This window comes from Notamacropus eugenii, chromosome 1 (genome assembly GCF_028372415.1).
Source record: "Notamacropus eugenii isolate mMacEug1 chromosome 1, mMacEug1.pri_v2, whole genome shotgun sequence".
Lineage (NCBI taxonomy): Eukaryota > Metazoa > Chordata > Mammalia > Diprotodontia > Macropodidae > Notamacropus > Notamacropus eugenii.
Window position 1 is genome coordinate 632,124,930 of NC_092872.1, and position 18,954 is coordinate 632,143,883.

The 18,954-nt window shown below is 41.9% G+C and overlaps 1 protein-coding gene across 6 annotated transcripts in view; it reads right to left on the reverse strand.

The window, feature by feature from the left end:
• Positions 1–1,813: 1,813 nt before the first annotated feature.
• The window catches only part of RASSF2 (Ras association domain family member 2), a 70,435-nt gene continuing 53,294 nt past the window's right edge, over positions 1,814–18,954 (reverse strand). For all 6 annotated transcript variants that reach the window (XM_072635297.1, XM_072635298.1, XM_072635294.1 and 3 more), the window contains 7 exons: positions 18,476–18,564; positions 14,212–14,372; positions 13,037–13,138; positions 10,311–10,362; positions 9,153–9,274; positions 5,932–6,029; positions 1,814–2,912 (listed from right to left, as the gene is read on the reverse strand). In XM_072635297.1, coding sequence (XP_072491398.1) covers positions 2,843–2,912; positions 5,932–6,029; positions 9,153–9,274; positions 10,311–10,362; positions 13,037–13,138; positions 14,212–14,372; positions 18,476–18,564 — 694 coding nt within the window. In that variant the 3' untranslated portion in view covers positions 1,814–2,842. The remainder of the gene's footprint in view (positions 2,913–5,931; positions 6,030–9,152; positions 9,275–10,310; positions 10,363–13,036; positions 13,139–14,211; positions 14,373–18,475; positions 18,565–18,954) is intronic.

An 18,954-nucleotide genomic window follows, 5' to 3' on the forward strand; every position in this document is an offset into this window, starting at 1 on the left:
CGCAACCCATTTCTAAACTTTCCTGTATACTCCCTACTTTGCTTCAATTGGGATTATAGTTAAAAGTTTAAAATCTGATAGTTTTCTCTTTAAGAAACAAGCAACAAAGCTGCACCAGTTTGTGTATTCTAGGGATTTCTTAGCATTTCAATAATTCTGGTGGAAGCTGACACTGTGGAGGGGTCACTAAATGACCTCCAAGGTCCCTTCTACCTTTTAGGTCTATGATTCTTTGAGAAAGCCATGGCACAGTGGAAAGAATGGTAGATTTTGATGCTCCCAAAAGATGGAATTGCAATCCCAGCCCTATTACTTACTACCTGTATGTCCTTAGGCAAGTGAATTAACCCTCTCTGGGCCTCAGTTTCCTCCTGTATAAAATGAGGGGGTTGGGCTCGATGTGCTCCATGGCTAGATTCTATCCTAAGTCCCCAGGGAGTATCATTTTTAAAATGTTGTCTCAGGCTAACATAAATGATCTTATCCTTCTGGACAGACAAGGGAAGGATTTTATTTTTTTTAATCACGAGGATGGAGGCAGTAAGTGCTGTCAATCCTAATTAATGATTTTAAAGGAATGAAGCTTAAACCCTGAAACCTCTGGCCTCAGCTCAAAAACCCAATGAGATCCCTGAGTGACAGGAAACAAAGCCTTCTCCTGCTTCCTTCCTTTACTGCACAAAGCAAATATGGCACCTTCCACTTGGGGATCAAAGGGGAGGGCCCTGAAGGACCCTTCTCATAGAAACACACTGTCCATTTAGCACAGAGCAAGCAGAGGCCTAAGAGGAAACAGGCCTCTGGTTTGCAAGGATATTCACTCTTGCCACTGAAGCAGTCTTTTCTCTAACTTGATAATAAAACAGAGGATTGGCAGGGAAAGTCCTCAGCTGGACCCTCTTTCTTTATTCTAAGTTTCTAGAAGATCCACCTCTCACCTCCTACCTCCAAGTATGGTAAGTGGAAAGTGTACTGAATTTGGAGTCAAAAGATCTGGGTTCAAATCCTAGCTCTTCCACTTAACTACCCATGTGACTTTAAGCAAGTCCTGATATCTTTGGACTTCAGTTTCTTTGTCTAGGAAATAAAGGAACTGGACTTGAAGGCTCAAATGGACCTCTCACTTCAAATCTAGGATTCTGTAAACAGAAGGGCAGTTTCTCCAGGCTCAGTGACTTTGAGTCCTACCTTGGTGATGTAGGCATTGCTAATGATGCCAGAGATCTCAAGAAAGGCCACAATGCTAGAAATTTCACACCAGAATCATCCTTAGCAGCACGCATCCTGCTCCAGTCTCTACGTGTTCAAATGCGCTCCCAAGCAGTCTTTCCCATTTGTCTTGCTTTGAGTTTCAAAGGCCTTCTAAGACATTCTGGTTGGCATCTAAAAGCTCTGAGTAAGTCCTTCTTACTGAGAAGGCAGGAATATGCTAGTTCATTCCTTGATTTATACAAAGACCCAGTAAATACTTTGGATTAATTGTAGGATATTTGGAGACATCACCATAGTGTATTAGATACGTTTTTGTTTTTAGGAAGGTCAAAATTTCCAGGCAACAAACCAGAAGTGAAGGGTCACACTGATGGTCAAATGCGCAACTGCATTGTCCAGCTCTGTTGGTTCTGTCAGACACACTAGGAGCTTGGACACTGACTCATTTCTTTGCAAAAGGAATTCTGTAAAGGATTCTCAGGGTACAAAATGAGATATATTTTTCAGAACTAGTCAGTAGGCTAATTGATTTTTCTTGACTATACATATTTGTTATAAGGATTTTCTTTATCTTTTTTTTTTAATGAGGTGAGAGTAGAATGGATAGGAAATATATTTTTAATTGAAAAAATTTATATTTAAAAACTTTTTTTTTAAGAAATCCTGCAAGGATTTATCTATCAGCCAATTTTTACACATCTGTTAGGACTAACTGGAGAGGCTGATCTTGACTACTCCTGCATTAGAGAGGCAGATGTGACATCATGGAAAGAGCTATGGGTTTTGAGGTATTAGAGCTGGATTTGAATCCTGACACACTGCTATCTGTGTGGTTTTCAACTCTTCCTTCTGTTCTGTGTGCCTCAATTTCACTGTCAGTAAAATAAAGAGACCAAATCATCTTTAAATGCTAAAATGTCATTCCCCAAATGGTGGCATCCTTTAGAATAAGACAGCAGGAACCAGGGTCTCTGAACAACTAGCTCCTCTTCTAATCAATCGCCTTAACTGATCCTGGGGCCCTGGCCCTTACTTCAGCCTCAATCTATAAAAAACACACGATCCAGGTCTGAAGCAACCAGATTCATGGCCCAGTTGCTGGTTGTTTGGAATTTTTAAACTGCATGTGAAAATACTCTTAATATTCAAAAAGATAATTCCCCACTCCCACTCACCCCCAAAGCATATACATACATCTCTCCCCTTCCCTCCTCCTCCACCTAAACCAAACATACATGTAAGTGCCCTCTCACACAACTGCACATACACACACATACACCCAAACATACATATAGGTCAAGTCCTCTAGACACTACAAATCAAGATTCTCTCCCAGAGAGGGAAAAGAGTTGATTGAGAGTATCCAAGAGTTGTCTGCTGGTGCATCTGCTTCCAGGTCCAAGAAAAGGAGGGCGATTTGACAAGGGTTCTGCATTCAAAAAGTTCCAGGTTGGGGGAAGGGTTTTACAAGGTCCTTCAGCAGGCCTTCATCCTTCTCCATCTAAGTATTTCTTCATGTAAACAAAGGCTGAAGTCTCATCTGTTTCCAGAAGGACCGTGACCTGGCTAGTTAGAATTCAGGGGTGGAGGAACCTTTGAACTCGAGGCCACATGGGGTCTCATTCTTGGTTTAGATTGTTGCTGGACTTTCCGCTATCTCTTCTAACCTCTGTTGGATCATTAGTCTGAGCACCGTATATCTGTGAAAAGGAAAATAAAGCATCAGTAGTCAGCTACCTGCAAAATGCTACCTTCAACTAAGGCTTGAGTTTCTGAGAGCTGGTAACATGATTTATGGAATTGTCCAGGCTCCTTTTCAAGCATTAGACCTGGGGAGAGACCTTAGAGACAAAGTCTAATTTCCTTATGTGGAAGAAAGAACCAAATTTGAGTTCTGAAGAGACCTGGGTTTGAATACCACTTTTGAAAATGATACTGTGAGGCTACAGGCAAATCACTTGACCTTTCCTGAGCCTCAGTTTCTCCATCTGTAAAATGAGGGTAATTGTATTTGTACTATCTATTTCATAGGTGCTTGTGAGGAAGAAAGTGTTTTATAAACTTCAAAGTATTATAAAGAAAGGCTCACCTAAACCCTGTGGGCCTCAGTTTTCTAATCTGTAATATAATTATTATAATAACCAGCACTTATATATCATTTTATAGTTTGTGAAACACTTTACAAATATTATCTCACTTTATCCTCACAGCACGAGGAGGATTACTGTTGCCTCTTTACAGGTGAGGAGACTGAGATACACAGAGGTTAAGTGACTTGTCTAGGATCGCTATACTAGTAAGCCTCTTAGGCCACATTTGAATTCAGGTCCTCCTAACTCTAGGACAGATCTATCCAAGGTGTTGAAGTAGATCAGGTATTTTTAATCTTTTTTGTATCATGGTCCTCTATGGCCAATTTAGCCCATAGACTCCTTCTCAGAATCATACTTTTAAATGCATCAAGTAAAATATATAGGATTACCAAAGAAACCACTTGTACTGAAGTATGGTTATCAAAATATTTTAAAAACAAGTTCACAGACCCCAGGTAAAGAACCCTTGAACCGGATAACTTTTAAGATTCCCATCCAGTATTAACATTCCTGAAATATATTGTAATCAACAGTTCACTATAGAAAGGTATAATCCAGGGAAACCTGCTGCCTCAAGGCCACATGTAACCTTCTAAGTCCTCAAGTGCAGCCCTTTGACTGACTAAACTTCACTGAAGAAATTCCCTTTAAAAAAAAAAAGGATTTGTTCTGTAAAACGTGGACTCAGTCAAAAGGCCACACCCGAGGACTTAGAAGGTCACAGGTTCCTCGTCCCTGGAGTCCAGTAGTTCTTAAACTTTTGGGTCTCTGGACTCCTTTATACTTCTCCCTGAGCTTATGTTTATGTGAGTTCTATCTACTGATATCAACCATATTGGAAATGAAAATGTCTTAGTGTTATAATGAAAATAGTTATGACCCCCTATTAGGGTCTCAAGGACCCCAAGGGTTCCTGGCTCATAAGTTTGAGAACTACTGGTCTAGAGGATTCCTTTGACAAAGACAACATTTTAAAATGTCAAAGACATGCCAGATTTCATCCGTGTAGATATGTAGTCCCTCTACTGATGCCATTATAATAAATCGGTCAATCAACAGGGCCTTATTAAAACCTTCTATGTGCTACACTCTATGCTAGGCACTAGTAAGAACACTGCAACAAAAGATTACACAATCAAGGAACCGACATTCTATTATAACCCCACTAGAGTTAAGCAGTTGTTATTCAAGAACCACCATGGCTAAAAAAAAACCCAAAACAAAAAATCATTGCCCTATAACCAAGGTGATAAGCCCCTCACCTCTTCGCCAGTCTGATCTTTGAACAAACATACTGTCTGTGTCATGGGGCACAAGATGAACCAGAAATGAACTAGGATGTCCCAGACAATCCAGGCACCTCGAAGAGGTGACTCAGTCCTGAGAGGAATCAGCACTGTTTGCTACTCTGACTCCTAATCTAACTGCTTATTAAGACAGCTTAACTCCAGGCATGTGGAATTCCTGACTCAGGTGATTGCCCTCCTTTCCCCTAAGAGCTTTCTCTTTGTTACTCCTCCCCCCACCCCCAACTCTTGCTTATTAATCATCCCCAAGAAAGAGACATTGCTAGGGCTCACTTCCTTAATTAATGCAGTGACGGACAGGAATGGACAAGAATACTTTAGAGAGGCACATGGGAGGCAAGCCTAGAAGCTGAATATAAAGAACAGTCACTCATTCTTGACACAGATGTATGCTAAAGCCTGCATCATTGATCTGTAGTCCAAAAGATGAAGAAGGCCCATTGAATCCCAGGAGGGATTCAATGCTGGGAGGCAGGAGGGGAAGGGAGATAAAAGGGAGCCCTAAGAAATTAAAATAATTGATGTGGGGAATAGGAGTTTTTGCATTTCTGTCTCTCCTCCCTGTCTGGAGAGCCCATCTAGAGTTCACAAAGACAGTTAAGACCTGAAAGACCCTGTGCCAAATAGGCCTAGGGCATTGACTGGAAACTAGATCATGACAGTGAAAGGGGTACTTGTCTTAGAGTCAAGGGTCAAGTTCAAATCTGGGCTCAGATCCTTAATGGTACTGGATGGCCCAGGAATAGTAAAATTGCTGAGAGGGTGGAATTAGATGACCTCCAAAGTCCCTCCTAACCCTAAATTGATTATTTAGGATCCCAGGATACAGGCCTTCAGCATGTTGGGAAGTTCCTCTGGGACAGAAGCAAGGCCCTGACTGGCACAGGTTAAGTAGGCATGGGTTGGGCTTGGGAAGGAATGTCTGCCTCAAAGATGGCACTGATCCATTCAAAAAGTGAGAAAAAAAAAAAGCTTGTGTTTACTAGCTCTGTGACCCTTGGCTCCCACATAATCTCTCTCTGCCTCAGTTTTTCCATCCATAAAATAAAGAGTATAACAAATGAGCCACCTTCCAAGAGTCTTGTGGGAACAGTGCTTGGAGAACTTGAATATAATCATGTAAATTATTATCTAATTATGGTTAATTATGGCAGTTTTATAATATAATAATAACAAATCTCCATGGGTATATTTTTCCTTTTAAGGACTGTCCTCAGATGCTTCATGGCCCTTGCCACCCCTACCACCTGCCCTGGAATGTGCACATGGCCATGAAACACTGAATCAAAGCAGCCTCATCCCAGGCCTCAGGCACTCACTTGCGCATTAGTTTCTTTACTTCCCGGTCTTCTTCCTCTTTGAGTTTTTGAATGAAGCTCTTCAGGACTGGCATTTCGAATTTGATGTACTGGGCTACCTGTGTGGAGAGGTCAGAGACAAAGGGAGAATGTAAGGGTAGAAAGAGGAAGTAGCTAGGAGGTTCCGGGGATGGAGCACTGGGCCTGGAATCAGGAAGACTCATCTTCCTGAGTTCAAATCTAGCCTCAGACAATAGCTAGCTGTGTGACCCTAGGCAAGTCACTTAACCTCTGTTTCCCCTTACTCTGATGGAGAAAGAAATGGCAAACCACTCCAGTATCTTTGCCAAAAAAATCCCATGAGCAGTACGGATAGCCAGACATGACTTGCAACCAAACCACAAGGGTAGGAAAGGTGAGAGGTAAGGAAGGGGAGGAGGAGATAAGTCTGACCAGGAAAACTTCTCAGTTGACACATTAGCTCTAGGCTCCCCTGAGCCAACTTCCTCCCAGTGCTTAAGCAAATTGCTTTAGCCTTCCTAATCCTCTTAGCACCTCTTAAACAGCAGATTCAAGCTACTGCCCCTCCATTATGCTGTTGCAGCCTTATCTTGTACCTTATTTCTCTTCTGACTCATTGACTCTGAAACGAAACCAAAGCATCTTCCCTCAACTTGCTGATGGTGAGACAGGAAAAAGCACAAAGCAGAGCCTCCTTCAATCAGGAATTCCTCTGTCATCTCTCTTAAGGGTAGAGCAAGTGATCCTCCACAAAGGTGGGATGAGGGCAGTAAAGATAATAGGAACCCAGGACTCCTGGCACATACTTATTAGCAGCAAACAATGCTGATTCCTCTCAGGACTGTCACCCCTTTGAGACCAGAGTGTCTGGAACATCCTAGTTTATTTCTGGTTCATCTTGTGCCCCATGACACAAACGGGGTGTGTTTGTCCAAAGACCAGACTAGTGAAGGGTTGACAGGCTCATCACCTTGGTCACAGGACAATGGTTTTTTTGTTTTGTTTTGTTTTTGGTTTAGCCATGGCAGCTCTTGAATACCATCTGCTTAGCTCTAGTGGGGTTATAATAGAATGTAGGACCCTTGAGGTCAGGGATCATTTAATCTTTGTGAAATAAGAACTAAGAGATGGCTGTCCCCTTTGAGGAAGCACACAGTATACCTCAGTCACCTCCCATTCTATGAGGACAAAGCATGGCAGGAAGCATGTGACACAACTCAACCATGTCCAAGTTCCCAGGCAGAATTCTAACACTTTAAAAGATCTGGGATTTCACAGGCTCATATGATTTAGAGCTAGGAAAGACTTTAGAGACCACGCAAAATCAACTCCAGCATTTTATAGAGGAGCGAAATGAAACCTAGGGAGGGGGAGAAACTGGCTTAAAGTCCCACCTTGTGAGTTAGCACAGTGGAGCCTGAAATCCTAAATCCAGCATTCTTTCTACTGCAACAGTCACTCGTCTTCATGGATACTCCCTCCACTAAAAAACTGTGATCCTTCTCTCTCTTTGCTCCTACTCCCCACTCCAATCTTAGTAGAGAATATCATCAGCTGATGTGACCTAAACATTCAATATCCTGTGACCTGCTTGGTGATGAGCCTTTAAAAATGAAGCTAGGCTAGTCTTTCCACAACAGATACACATTCCATCCTGGACCCATAACTGAAGTCTGTCCAGTGTGGAGGGATCTATCAGAGCTCATGCTCTGATATAGAGCTCATGCTCTGATAGCCTTCAAGAGCCCAAGTCCACTTCCATGCTACCATGAGGATTCAGAAATGGATCTCAGTGGACATAGAAAGGAAAGCGCAAATGTCAGCATTAGGAAACTTTCTGCTTCCATGTCTCAGGATGGACACCAGGGGGCAAAAGCCACCTATTTTCCAAAAGCTTCCCCATAAAGCAACCCTGTAATCAAGGCTAATGTCACTTTAGATTCTTTCACCAGCTAGATAATGAACATTATTCCTCAGCTGACGGTGGGTCATTGCTATGAAGATGGACCCCAAGGGTCCGATCCTGCCACCAACAGTTCAACAAGCCAAGTCATCTCAGTGAGATAAACAACACACAGATTTCTGCCCTGCTAGTCATTCACAGAGAGCTTGAGGATTTTATACAAACTGAATGTCCAATCCACATCAAGCTCTGGGTTCATTTGTCCACTGGCACAGGTCATGGTTTTGTCCCAAGGAGAATTAATAATTCCTTAGGACGGGATCTTGCTGGAGTCCACATCCCATAGTAAACATAAGATTTTGCAATAAGGAAGACCTGGAAAGCCTTAAAGGACAACCGGTGCCGAAGGGTCAGTCAAAGAAAAGCCAATTATGTGAAATCACATGGGAAACAGGTACAGAGTCATCCTGACCGGGCGGATGGTGTGGCCTATAGCCTAAGGGCTGTTCTCCTGTGTAGTCACCAACCCCAACCCCAGAGCACAACCTGTGCTCCATTGATTCTATGCTACTGACAGCCAGCTAGACACTTGGTGATGGGGGCTAATATCAGCTTCCTGAGGAAGGGTTGTTTTCAAGCTCAAATGAAGTAGGTGAGAGGACTTTTAAAAATACAATTATTTTACACACACACACACACACACACACACACACACACACAGAGTATTATTTTTCTCAAGAGTAAGAAAAAGCTCCCTGACCATTCTGTTGCTTACTTTGAATCTATTTGCCCACCTTTAAGCAAAAGATGGCCTTAGAATGCCCTGGCACCCTCTGCTTTTCTTCTCCCCTCTTTTTTCATCAACCACAGTGGTAGATGGGGAAGAATTACTCGTTTCCTTCATAAGGTGGCATAATGTGCTAGAGAGAAAATTAGTTTAGAAGTCAAAGACCCTGTATTCAAATCCTGGCTCTGCTATTTATTATCTAGGTGACATTGGGCAAATAACAACCTCTTTTGACCCCAGTTACAAGTAATTAGACTTGTTAACCTCAAAGATCCATTCCAGTTCTGAATTCTATGATTCTGTGTTTCTCTTCCTTAGACAACTCCTCCATCCTACATACTCATCCACCTGGCTCCTCTTTTCTCTCCGGTCTTCAGTCTTGTGAGCTACCCAACTTGCAATTGCTTCAAGAATGGGAGGGAGGAGGATAGTTGGGAAAGAAGTCATTCCTCCAAACACATAGATGCAAAAACTTGGGGATGAAACACAAGCCAATAACATTCCACAGGTCAGTGTCCAAAGGTAACTCACATCATAGGTCACCTCTTCCACTTGGTCCTTCTCCATAAGGAAGACTTTAGACACCTGTTCACATGGGCCTTGGAGGATTCTGGCAATCAGAGGGTAATCTGTGACCTTTAGCTTCTGTTTCTCTGTAATAGATAATTGTAGGACCGGTCATCCCTCAGAGCACAAAGTTTCTCAGTTCAGTCCCACCTTCTCACACTCCCATGGCTTACATAGACTCCGTGGCATTTCTGCCTTCTTAGGACAATCTGAGCTGGACCCTGGGCAAGTCACTTAATACTGTTTGCCTCTGTTTCCTCATCTGTAAAATGAGCTGGAGAAGGAGATGGCAAACCATTCTGGTATCTCTGCCAAGAAAACCCCAAGCGGGGTCGTGAAGGAAAACAACTCAACAGCAACAAAATAGGGATGATAATAACACCAACTTCACGGTGTTGTCATGAGGATCAAATGAGATCATGTGTATAAAATGTTTGTAAGTGATGTATAAAGATTATCTATTCTCATTATCATCATTAGCTAATTTAATTGGTCTGAGTATGAAGTAATGAAACTTTAATTTCTGAGTTTTCTTCTAGCTACTTGGTATATGTTTTATATAAACATGATGTTGCCTTCCCCATTAGATTATGAACTCCTTGAAGGCAAAGGACCATTTTTACCTCTCTTTGTATCCCTAGTACTTGGCACAGTGACTGGCACACAGTAAGCCCTTCATAAATGCTTACTGACTTGATTTTTTAAGCAATTATGTATGACCAAAGATTCTTAGAAATATAAGATTATCACCATCCATTGTACAGACTGTACAGATGAGAAGATAGAAGCCAAAAAGCCATGTACAGAGTTGGGATTCAAACTCATGTTCTCTGATACTAAAAACAGAGTTTCCTCCCCTGGACCTCACTACACTATTTAAATAGCCAAAGGAATATTGTCTTCCTAGCCACCTTTCACTAGGGTTGCTTATCTAGCTCAAATTCTTTAAGCTAAGGAGTCTGTGGCTAGATCAAAGACTTGCCACCATTAAGAAGCTCAAAAGGTCAAGTCCTAACTAAGGGCTTGGATGTAATTTTACCTATGAAGTCATCTATAAGTAATAACTAGGAAAGTAAGAAATGGTACTTTAAAAAGTTGACTTACAAACATTTTCAAGCTTACCTCCACTGGTATGAACGATATATAAAGCAAATTCCTCAGCAGAATTCTCAATCTGAAAACAAAGCAAACAATATCAAGAAAGGATGCTAATCAATCAACATGTATTTATTAAGGCCCTATCATATATTGTTAGTTTTTTTAAATGAGGCCATTTGTTTTGAATTCCTTCTCCCATTATCTTCATATCAAAAACCCTTGACATCATTCCCCACTCTCCCCTTTCCCCCAGTCTTGAACAAAGAGTTATCCCATCTCCTTACCAAGGCCAATCCCATTATGTGTGTACTTGATCTTATCCCCTCTCATCTTCTCCAACATAATACAACCTCAATCATCAACTTTTCCCTATCAACTGGTACCTTCCCTACTGCCTTCAAATACACCCATCTTTAAAAACCTTTATTAGATTCTACCATCCTCTCAAGCTATTGTGCTATATCTCTCCTCCCATTCTTAGATAGTCTCCTTGAAAAAGTTCTCTGTACTCAATATTATACTTCTTTCCTCTCACTCCTCAACTCTGCAGTCTGGCTTCCAATTTCATCATTCAACAGAAACTTAGTTATCAATGATCTTGTAGCCATCACCTGTGATGGTCTTTTCTCAGTTCCCATCCCTCTCAACCTATCTACTGAATTTGACACTGATAACTATTTCTTCTCTGGGTTTGCAAGTTTCTCCTTCTAGATGGCCAATTGTTCTTCTCTCTCCTTTGATAGCTAATTATACATATGATGCTAGCTAAACGTCTCCCAAGATTCCATCCAGTTCTTTTTCTCTTCTTTCTCTATTTTCTCCCTCCTCTGCTTGCTCCCTCTTTCTCTCTCTCCCCCTCCTTCTCCCTCCATCTCCCTCTCTCCCTCCTTCTCTCTCTCATCTCATCAGCTCCCATGGGTTTAACTATCATTTCTATGCAGATGATTCGCAGATAAAGACACAAATATATAAGATATATGTATATATATATGTGTGTGTCTGTATATATATATATATATATACATACATACATATATATATATATATATATATACATACATACATATATATATATATATATATACATACATACATATATTATGTACACATATACACACAAACACAGACACCCAGTCTTTCCCCTGAGATTCATACCTGCATCACTAATTGCCTACTGAACATTTCAAAATGGATGTCCCATACACATTTCAAATTCAACTTGACTTAAAATAAAATCGTTATCTTTTCAGGAAGCAACTAGTGGCACAGTAGATACAGCATTAGGCCTGGAATCAGGACAACCTGAGTTCAAATCTGGTCTCGGACAATTACTAACTATGTGATCATGGGAAAGTCATTTAACCTCTATTTGCCTTAGTTTCTTTTACTGTAAAAGGGGGATAATAATAGTAGCACCTACCTCCCAAGGTTTTTATGAGGATCAAATGAGACAATATTTGTAAAAATCCCTTAGCACAGTACATGGTACACAGTAGGTATTTAGTAAGTGCTTATTCCCTTCCCCTTCTTTTTCCCCACAGTATTAGACTTGCAAGGTAGCCCTTTGAAAACACATGCTCCCTATATATGTGCTTCACTACCATGGTACTTTAAGTTTGAGCCCTCTCTCCCTAAAGATCTTATATATAGATAGATAGATAGATAGATAGATAGATAGATAGATAGATAGATAGATAGATAGAGATATGTCTTTATCTATCTATCTATCTATCTATCTATCTATCTATCTATCTATCTATCTATCTATCTATCTCTGGGAAGAGTGCATGCCTGATCTTGGGGGATTGTTTTGCAACTACTGTTCTTATTATGCTTTCTCATAAATTCCTTTTCTAAAAGTTATTAAGAGGTCATCTGGCTGACTGATAACTAGAAGCACCCTGGTGGGGGTTCAGGAACTACAGTGTTAGAAGCTTCAGTCTCCTCTCTGTTCTGTTCCTGACTTTTTTCTTTCCTTCCTTCCTATAACCTCTTAGGGTTACTCCTGAAACCCTGAAACCCAGCTATCTTCAGAAGATCTAATCTGACAAAGTGAGTCGGGAGTGAGTCTAGAGAAGATGCTACACTTATACATGTACTTGTGTCCCTCACTAGACTGTAAGTCATTTTGCATTTCCTTCTCCAGCTCATTTTACATATGAGGAAATGGAGGCAAACAGGGTTAAATGACCTGCCCAGGCTCACACAGATAGTAAATGTCTGAGGGCAGATTTGAACTCATGAAGATGAGTCTTCTTGACTCTAGGTCTGGCACTCTATCCATTATGCCACCTATGTTCCCACTACACTGGCATAATGGATAGAGAGCTGAGTGTGGAGTCAGGAAGACTTCAACTGAAATCTGGCCTCAGATACTTATTAGTTTTGTGACCCTGGCAAGTCACTTTTCCTCTGTTTGCCTAGTTTCCTCAACTGCAAAGTAGGGCTTATAATAGCACCTCCCTCACAGGGTTATGATCAAATAAATGCTTGCTTCCTTACTTCCTAGACTGGAGTGTAGAACCTCAATATCTTGACCCTCAAATCTCTCATAACTAAGGATCCTACTCTCCCTGCCTTTAGAGGAGACTACTTGACTATGGCCCTAACTCTACCCATGAGAATCTCTTGGAAAGACCAACCAGTGCCATGGTATTCACTAAAAATCATCCCATGAGCCTCCTTCTGCACACTTACCATTAGCCATCGAGCCCTTCTATTGGTCAGAACAGATCTTGAAGACCACTCACCTTAAATTTGTTGAGTAGGAGCTTGAGGACCTGAGGCGTTGTCATGGTGCTGTTAATTCTGACATTGGTGATGGAGCCATAGGCTGGGGTGAACACAGATGTCTACCAACAGAAGAGCACACTACTGCAGTTCTCATTAGAGTTCAGTAATGGGGGAAGGAGGAGAAAGAAGGGAAAGAAGGAAGGTCATATTCCACAGCTGGAATATGACCAGAAGGGCTAGAAGCCTGAGAGCTATGCTCTATTGACCAGGGCTTTCTGGGTAGTTCCTCAGGTCTCCCACAGGACCAAGGGAACTAAGCCAAGCCTAAGAAACACCATCAGAGTTAAAGACAAAACAACTTGGAAATTTAAATGTTTGTGATACAGGCAAATGGCTGTGCAGACTTCTGCTTCTTCCTGTTGTAGCATCATAGGGGGAGAAATCTACGGGCTGGTTAACAGAGTAACTATAGAAGCCTTATTCGTTCTAGGAATCCAGATTCCCTATGCTTTTTATAGGCTTGCTTGCTTTTTATAGGAGCTCTGGAGAGCCCAAGACGCCCCAACTGTAATACTCCTTTCTGTTGGTGACTAGGTATTTGGTGACCACTCCTTCTCCTCTGGCTATAAAACACGTCGTTCTGTGGCTCTTTATCATATTGGTGGCTTCTTGAGCAATGTTTATTCAAATAGAGAGAACAGAAGTGGCAGGTTGTCAGGGGGTGACTCTTATTCCGACTCATTTGCCCTCCCTTGCCTTTTTCATTTTATTTCACACAAACCAGTGCCATATGTGCTCTCCATAAAACTGCCAATCTTGTAGAGAGATTTGTACAAGGAGATAATGTATGTAAAAGCTGTGTTTTACAAGGCATTGGTGGTTTTTGAGGACACCTTACTAAATATGCCCATGGGGACTTCTGCAAGCATGGCTGTCTAAATGGTATACTTGGACCAGTTTCATTCCTAAGCCCTTGTAGAAAGCATCTGAGCAGTAGCTACATCTGCTGCTATTCAATCTGCCAGTTCAAAATTCAAGAAGTTAATATGTTACCTCCCTGAGGTGGGCTATCCGTGGACCCCATGCCCCTTTCCCTTTAAAGTGGACCATTCATCCACAGCCCTGACTATAACTACCACCCTTCTTAAGAGAAGACATGATTTCCTTCTCCCTGCCCACCCTCCTACCCTACCTTATGGTTGTAGTAGTGGCCATTGATGGAGAAACGGTGCCGCTTGATGCGCCGCTGGTCACTAGAGGTGCGCACATTGCCACGGCGCCGAACCCCAACATCACTGTGGGTCCTCATCAGCTGAGGAGTGTCTTCTTGTAGGGTTTTCAGGTCTCTGGTTCCTGGGAGGGAAGCGATATATTATGAGCCCCACTTAAGGGTCTAGCCATCATCTTCACCCAGTCACAGCCCTTGGCTGGCCACTAGCTGCATTTTCAAAATGCCATGCCTACAAAAATATATCCTAATAAAAACTACACTCTTTCTGTCAAAAAAATCTCAAGAAATTATGAAAGGGATCACTCCTGCCTTCTCATCAGCTCTTATGTAGGCAGCTAGTTAGTGGTTCAGTGGATAGAGTACCGAACTTGGAGCCAGAAAAACTTGAGTTCAGATCTGGTGACCTCAACTTCTGTTTGCCTCAATTTCTTCATCTATAAAATGAGGATAATAATAGCAATTGCCTCATGGGGTTGTTGAAAGGATCCAGGTAAAGCACTATACTAGCTACAAGCATTATTTTCTAGCTCCGTGACTCTGCATTGCTACAGCTCTCCTCCTACCTCTGTTCATTTCTTCTGTCCCCTGGGTTGGGACCTCTCCCTCTTGACCTTGAAACATGAGTGTCCTCTGAAGTTCAGGAGCATAAACTGCTTCTGGCATCCATAGTCTGGCTCTAATCTCCTTTTCCAGGCTCATCTCACACTATTTCCTTCCACAGTCAAATTAGGCAACTCTCCATCTCATTTGCAACATGCCTTTTACATCCTTTTTCCTTACTCATTCATCCCATCCCTTCTGTGTGTATGCCCTCCCATCACCACCTGCTAAAGCACCCTTCTTTCAAGGCCTAATTCAATGCCCACCTCCTCCACAAAGCCCTCATGACCAGCCCAGGTAAAAATGACTTCCCCATCCACAAAGTTCTCTCCTTTAATGTCTCTATCCTTAAATTTATCTTAAGAGGTAGCATGACACAATAGATAAAAAGTTGTCCCTAAACCAGGAAGGACTGGGTTCAAGTCTTACCGCTTGACAGAAAATGGCTGTGACCTTAATTATATTACGTAATCTCAAAGTACCCCCAACCAACTGTCTAAGATTATAAATTTAAAAATAATTGTCAAGGTGCTTTACAAGAGGTGTTTTCTCTTTGAGTACTATAGAACTTGATAGATGAAATCACTGGTCTAAACCAAAAGAAACAACTGAATCCCAAAAATGTCAAAAGTCTCTCTTTTAAAGTGAAATGTCTTACAACCAACCTAATAAGAAGAGATCTCTGAATTTAGATGTACTTCCTTCAGTATTAGAGACAGCATCAAGTATTTGAAAGACCACTAGACTAACAATACCTGCATTCAAATCTTGTCTCTAACACTTACTATCTCGGTGACCATAAGTAAGTCAGGATTAGATGACTGCTTGGATTTCTTCCAGTCTGTCACTTCACTGGAGTTCATGTATTTGACTTAGCTGTAACTTGGAGTCAATAGGACTCAACTTTTAATATTCTCTTTTCCCCCAATCAACCAAGATTATTTCTTATTTTTCTTCTCCTTGCTATTAATAATAGCTAGTGTTTAGAGAGTTTAGAGTTTGTATTTGTTATCTCATTTGATCCTAACATCTGTGATGTGGGTGTTATTATTACTATCTTCATTTTTACAGAAGAGGAAATTGAGGCAGGCAAGGTTAAGCGACTTGCCCAAGGTAAGTGTCTGAGGCTGAATTGGAACTCAGATCTCCCTGCCTCCAAGTCCAGCACTCTATCTACAATGCTATCTAATTGCCTCAAGAAAATTTCTTGTCACTTTTCTGAGTTTACAGCTCCCAATGGCTCTGGAAGTAATATTTTCCTTAGTTATCACATTTATTAATTATCCAGGAGAATAAGCAGGTAGAAGAAAATTGTGAAGTTATGCTTCCAAGACTCTGCTTCCATGGACTAGTCAAGAAGATCCCCCAGAAAAAGAGAGTAAAGATACTGGCCTCAAAGCATTGGGGCTCAGTTGGGATCTGAACCACTTCATCCTGCTTCAGGGTACACAGGAAGAGTTCCATGTGGGACCAGTCTTGCAAAGAGGCAAAGTTGACCATGTGTGGCATGATGTAAAGGACAGTTTTCCTCGATATCACCTGAAGGAGACAGATGCCAGGGCTGACTCCCTAGCTCAGACTCTTAGCAACTCACCAGTGACATTTTAACTTTACCCTAGGTGGACTCCAGCTACAAGTAACTGACTTCATTAAGCAGACAAGCAATGAGTCATTCCTTTGACTTAAGTAACACCTTTCTCTAGAGATCATTTTTTAATTTATTGTCAAAGAAATGCCAAGATAAAGAACATATTAACTGTGATCCCAAGCCCCCACCACTTCAGTATAGCCAAAATGACTCACCAATTTCTTTAACTACAGACAAGGGAGATTTAGGAACAAAGATATCCCTAATAGTCTGGCATGGAGGAAGAGGTTTGGGGAGGGGGAAGAGAAGGTGAGGAGGGAGCAGAGCACAGAAGGGAGTAGAAGGAAGCCCCACTCATTCACTCATTCTCTAGGATTAATCAGCATCCCTCATGGCTTCAGGGGAACTAGAAACCCTGGTCCTCTTCTAGCCTAGTGAATTTCTCTAAACTGATCTGATCTGCACTCATCAGGGAACACTCCCCATACACTGTATTAGCCTTTGGGAGCCTGGACCAAAAGCAGAAGATATGCTTGCTACAAGCTCATATGTGTGGCTCAGCAGACCTCATTTCTCACATACAGTTCAAAGGCCATGGTTTACAGGCTCATCTTAAGATCACAGATTTAGAACTACAAGGGGTCTAAGAGAAAATCCAAATCTACATCCCCTCATTCTATAGATGAGGGAACCAAAGCCAAGACAGGTACAGTGGACAGGAGGAGATCAGGGTAATAGGTGACAGTCAGGATCCAAACCCAGGTCCTTGGACAGTAAATCCAGGGCCCCTTCCTTGCCAGGAAAGCACTGTCTTTAGGAGTTGGTATGTAGCAGATCCTGTGTCCTCCTTGGAAGTGAAGTTGTCTCTTATAACTACTGCTTACCCCAACACCCCCAGGCAGGAGAGACCTGAATTTAAATCCCAGTTATGCTACTTATTAGTTGTGTAACTATAGAGAAGTTATCAAACCTCTACAAGTCACAGTTTTCCACGTTGATAGAGCAAGGAGCCTGGAGTCAGAGACCTGAGTTCAAATTTGTCCTCAGACACTTTTAGCTATGTGACCCTGACAGGTAAGTCACTTAACCCTGTTTACCTCAGTTTCCTCAACTATAAAATGAGCTGGAGAAGGAAATGGCAAATGACTCCTGGATCTTTGCCAAGAAAATCCCCAATGGGGTCACAAAGAGTTGGACACAACTAAAACAACCCCCCTCATTAGATTGTTATGGGGATTGGAGAGACAGCTTTGGTGTAGACAAAAGAACAATGGATTTGGAGTTGGGAGCCTTGGATTTGAATCTCAATTCAACTTTTACTTACTATATGACTGGAAAATCCAACAATAAAATAAAAACCAGACTGGATGACTTCTCAAGTCCTCTCTAGCAATAAAACCACTATTCTATGATTAAATGAGATAATGTATCCGGGCCTGGAGCCAGGAAGACCTGCGTTCAAGTCTGACCTCAGATACTTAAGAGCGATGCAACCTCCAGGAAGCCACTCAAGCTTTGTTTACCTCATTTTCCCACATTTATATAGTAACAGCACCTCCCTCCCAGGGTCATCGTTAGGATCAAATGAGATGATAATTATAAAGTACTCAGTCCAATGCCTGCCACATAGTATGCACTATATAAATGTTGGCTGTTATTACATATGTCAGCTATTATTAACATCACTCAAGGATTCAAGCTGACCTCCTGAATAAAGTAAGTCTATTCTTTCTCCCTTAAAAAAAAAAAAAAAGGGCCACTGCTTCATTTCTTGGAGTTACGAAAGAGAGCAAGGATGGGAATTAGAACCTTCCTAGACATTCTGGCTCCCCATATAATCCTGCCCCTTTATGGGTAAGATTATATAGGCTGGCCCCTCCAGTCTTCCCCAAGCCTGAAATTACTCATTTCTCAAACTAAGTCAAACTCTGAGAAAAAAAATCAGGAAAACACACTGGCCTTGAGAACTAGTATTCCATCTCTTAATGGGCCTGTCCCCATGACCCTCCCTCCTCCTTTCCTCAATCAACATTTCACCTGTTGGGCTAAGCCTTCTGTCACTTCCAGGGGCTGAGTCTGTGTCTGTTATTTGAATATCTGGGATGGCAACAGGCTTCATAACAGACCTAAGAGAGAGAAAACAGAGAGAAGGTGAGCTCCTTGATGGAGTTATTTGATTTTTGTCTTTATTTCCCCAGGGGTCTGGCATACAGTCAGTGCTTAATAAATGCTTGCTGAATGGAACAGAGAGGCTGGTTCAGCCCGCAGCAAGGCAGCTGAGGTTTGGTTTCCTTGGTTCTTTCGGTGGTGACAAAGCAGGCTCTCAGAATGGTACTAGCATGTGGCAGGGAGAGGAGGGAACCTTCCTATTGCGCTGGCCCAGCTCCCAACACCTGAGAATGAAGGCCACCTACAGAAAAGAAAAGGGGTCCCACACGCCACATCTGCAGAGATACAATTGCCTGTTTCATCAAACTCCGGGCCTGAGAACAAAGCCAATTTGTTGCCTGTGGTGG